The sequence below is a fragment of the Delphinapterus leucas genome, chromosome 11, assembly GCF_059928025.1.
Source record: "Delphinapterus leucas isolate spDelLeu-1000000601 "Yukka" chromosome 11, BTC_Dleu_Yukka2, whole genome shotgun sequence".
Lineage (NCBI taxonomy): Eukaryota > Metazoa > Chordata > Mammalia > Artiodactyla > Monodontidae > Delphinapterus > Delphinapterus leucas.
Window position 1 is genome coordinate 39,294,890 of NC_143139.1, and position 3,607 is coordinate 39,298,496.

Below are 3,607 nucleotides of genomic sequence, written 5' to 3' on the forward strand. Positions count from 1 at the left end.
GAAAGAGAGGGGCCATTTTGACTCTGTGGTCAAAGGAGATGACTGATCTGATGGGGTTTGGGAGCCGAGGTGCCCAGGTACTGCTGCTCACTCTGGGACTAGCGGGTGCTGGCTGGTGGTCAGGAGGCCCGCTCTGTGTAGAGGGGAGAGACTAGCAGGGGCACTTTACGCCTGGTTTGATATCCTGGGGATTCATCGGGCCGCTGTGGAGAGACTTTACAAGTTTGCCCTGGAAGGAGGTGGTTGAATTGCGGGGTGCCAGGGTCTAGGTCAAAATGTAGTTTTTCAGAGCTGGAGGGAACTGAGGACTTCTTTCAAGGTTGACTTGTGGAATGATGTCCTGGTCTGGAGAGATGGGAGGCTGGAGAGGGGCTAAAATCTCCGCCAAGTGTCTGAGGGCAGCCACAGTCGGAGCTGGGGCCGGGTGGAGCGGGCTGTGTGGCAGGGGACTTTTAAAATGTGTAGGAACTTTCGGGGACATTGTATTCACTCCGATTCATTCCACCTCGACCCCCGCACCCCGCTGACCAGGAGGTCAGAGGTCTGAGGGAAGGTCTGAAATTTAAGCTTCTGCTTTTTATTGTCCGTGTGCTGAGTTCTCAGTTACTCAACTGAAAGCATTTCAAACATTCTTCTCCCCTAAATTTGGAGTCACTGTGGTTGTAAAACACAGAGATGAGGTGCTAGACCTAAGGGTATGGGAGAACCACAATTTCAGGGAAACTCAGGAAGATCTGGACTTGACTAATATTGGAAGGAGAAATGGTTACTGTGTGGGGACCTGGATATAATCTTATGACTGCTTTTTTCCATGTCTTAGGGTCTAAGGATAACTCTGGACCCGTGACTGCCATGATTCTCACAGATGATCCCAGATTTTGGCATTCTGAGCAATGGCAGGGGCCACTGGACTTGTTCTGAGACCCTTCTCCTAGAGGATGGCCACAGGGCTCCTGATGACCTATGCCCTCTGGGCTGTAGGGGGCCTTGCTGGGCTCCATCACCTGTACCTTGGGTGGAACAGCCACGCACAGCTCTGGATGCCCCTGGGGGGCGGGGGAGGGGAAGGGATGGCCTAGGCTGGCTCTGGGAATTCTGGAAGTTCCCAAGCTTTGTTGCTCAGGCCAACAGACCCCAGCGGCAGAGGCAGAGTTCAGGAGGGGGGACACACCCTTTGAGTCCCATTCACTTTGCTGCCCAGATGATAGTGGGCATTTATTTTGGCCTTGTGGCTCTCATTAGCCTCTCCTTCATGGGCAGCTTCTATATTGTGGGCCTCCCACTGGCAGTTGGCTTAGGGGTTTTGCTGATGGCTGCTGTTGGTAACCAGACCTCAGACTTTAAGAACACTCTAGGAGCAGCGTTTTGTACTTCCCCTATTTTCTATGGCCACCCCATAGCCATCCTGCCCATCAGCTTGGCTGCTGGCATCACAGCCCAGAAGCATCGCCTCTGCAAAGCTTCAGTTGGGTCAGAGATGCTCAGTGTGAGGCTCTACTGCCTGGGCTTGGCTTACCTTGCTTTCACATGCCCGCTAGCATACAGTGCCATATGCAACACGGCTGCCACCCTTAGCTATGTGGCAGAGACCCTTGGCTCCTTCTTCAGTTGGTTCAGCTTCTTCCCCCTCCGTGGGCACCTGATGGAGTCTGTCCTCCTGCCTTACTGGGTCTGGAAGCTGCTGGTGGGAGATCATGGCTTCAGCAGTGGCTACTTCCCAGAGTGGTAAAAGCTCTATGAGTTTGTTCACAGTTTTCAGGATTAGAAGTGTCAGTTGGCTTACCAGGTAAGTTTTCTTCCCTCTCATTCCTGTCTGGAATGGCTCCGGAAGTGAGGCTAAGTCTTTTTTGAAAATATAAATTTATTTATTTACTTTTGGCTGCCTTGGGTCTTCGTTGCTGTGTGCGGGCTTTCTTTAGTTGCGGTGAGCGGGGGCTACTCTTCGTTGCGGTGCGCGGGCTCCTCATTGCAGTGGCTTCTCTTGCTGCGGAGCATGGGCTCTAGGCTTGTAGGCTCAGTAGTTGTGGCTCATGGGCTCTAGAGTGCAGGCTCAGTAGTTGTGGTGCCCGGGCTTAGTTGCTCCGCGGCATGTGGGATCTTCCCAGACCAGTGCTCGAACCCGTGTTCCCTGCATTGGCAGGCGGATTCTTAACCACTGTGCCACCAGGGAAGCCCTAGGCGAAGCCTTATTGGAGCAGGTACCCGTAATGTGGAAGTACTGTTTTCATGTCTGCTGGGTCAGCCCCCGGAAGGGTGTCCTGGCTTCTTTGGGCTTCTGTGTGCAATGGGTGAAGGTTCAGAGGCTCTAACAGGGAGTGGGGAAAGATACATGTATATTATTTACTTTTTATTGAGGTATAACATATATAGAGTACGATAATTTTATATAGATACCTATGTAACCACCACTCCAATGAAGGTATGGAATATTTCTAGCACTAAGAAGGTTCGCTCATACCCCTTCCCAATCTATCCTCCTTTCCTGGGAAAAAACCTCTATTCTGACTTCTATTACCATAGATTAGTTTTGCCTATTCTTGGGCTTCATATAAATGGAATCACTCAGTGTGTACTCTTTTGTGTCTGAGTTCTTTCATTCAACATTATGTTTGTGAGATTTATTCATACTGTTGCATGGGATTATAAACTGTTTGTTTTCATTGTTGTATAGTATCCCATTGTATGAATATACCACAGTTTATCTATCCACTTTTGTCAGTGAACATTTGGGTGGTTTCCAGTTTGGGACTGTTCTGAATAAAGCTGTTATAAACATTCTTGTACATGTCTTTGGTGGACATATATGCTTATTTCTCTTGCAAGGAGGAGATCTTGTCAGGGATGCCAAGTTCCAGGTTGGAAATTGAGCATCTGTGATTAAAAGCGAATCCTGGTTCTTGCCATGAGATCCAGAGGTTGTCCATGTTTCAAAAGGCTGGAATTCTAATCTGAGGTTCTGTGCCTTTCCCACCAGCAAGTGGAAGCCAATTCCAGCCTGATTTAGGAAGGGAGCAAGGAGAGGCTCAGGAGCCCTGACAACTTATGAGGTTCTAATTTGTTAGCTTGTGTCTCCCCTAAGGTTTTGGTTCTCTCAGAGGGGGCAACAAATGAAGAAATACATTGCAGATACCTGGAGCTCGTGAAGACCACAATTGGCACCAGGTGGAGGAAGCTCAGAGGCATTTTCTGGAGATCCAGGCTGCGTATGAAGTCCTGAGTCAGCCCAGGAAGCCAAGGGGATCCTGCAGGTGAGAAGAAACTTCCCTTGGAGGATGGACTCTTCCTGGCACAGCTGAGCAGCTTGTCCCAGCCCAGCTTTGCCCACATGAGGCATCCCAACAGTGTTTAAGAAGCTGTCACTTGCAGTGGAGATGAGAAAACCTTAAAGGGGTGAGAAAGCTTTTGTGGTAGAAGAATGTATTTATGTTTTGAATTTCTGAATTCTTGGCTATCGTATTCCTGATTATTTTTTCTTAAAATGAGATAATGCAATGAAAGACATATTATAAAACCAATAAAATATCTTTTAGAGTCTATACCACATTATTTCACCCCTGGTACATTGATGGATGATGGAGGAAGTTTACTTAACAATTTTTTTTTTAAA

General features: G+C 48.5%; 1 protein-coding gene across 1 annotated transcript; it reads left to right on the top strand.

Moving 5' to 3' along the window:
* The first annotated feature begins 712 nt into the window (after positions 1 to 712).
* Positions 713 to 3,375, top strand: DNAJC22 (DnaJ heat shock protein family (Hsp40) member C22). The gene is given in 4 exon segments (XM_022572256.3): positions 713 to 1,061; positions 1,064 to 1,786; positions 3,080 to 3,140; positions 3,143 to 3,375. Coding segments are annotated over 4 exon segments (1,140 nt in total). The 5' UTR covers positions 713 to 938.
* The last annotated feature ends 232 nt before the right edge of the window (positions 3,376 to 3,607 follow it).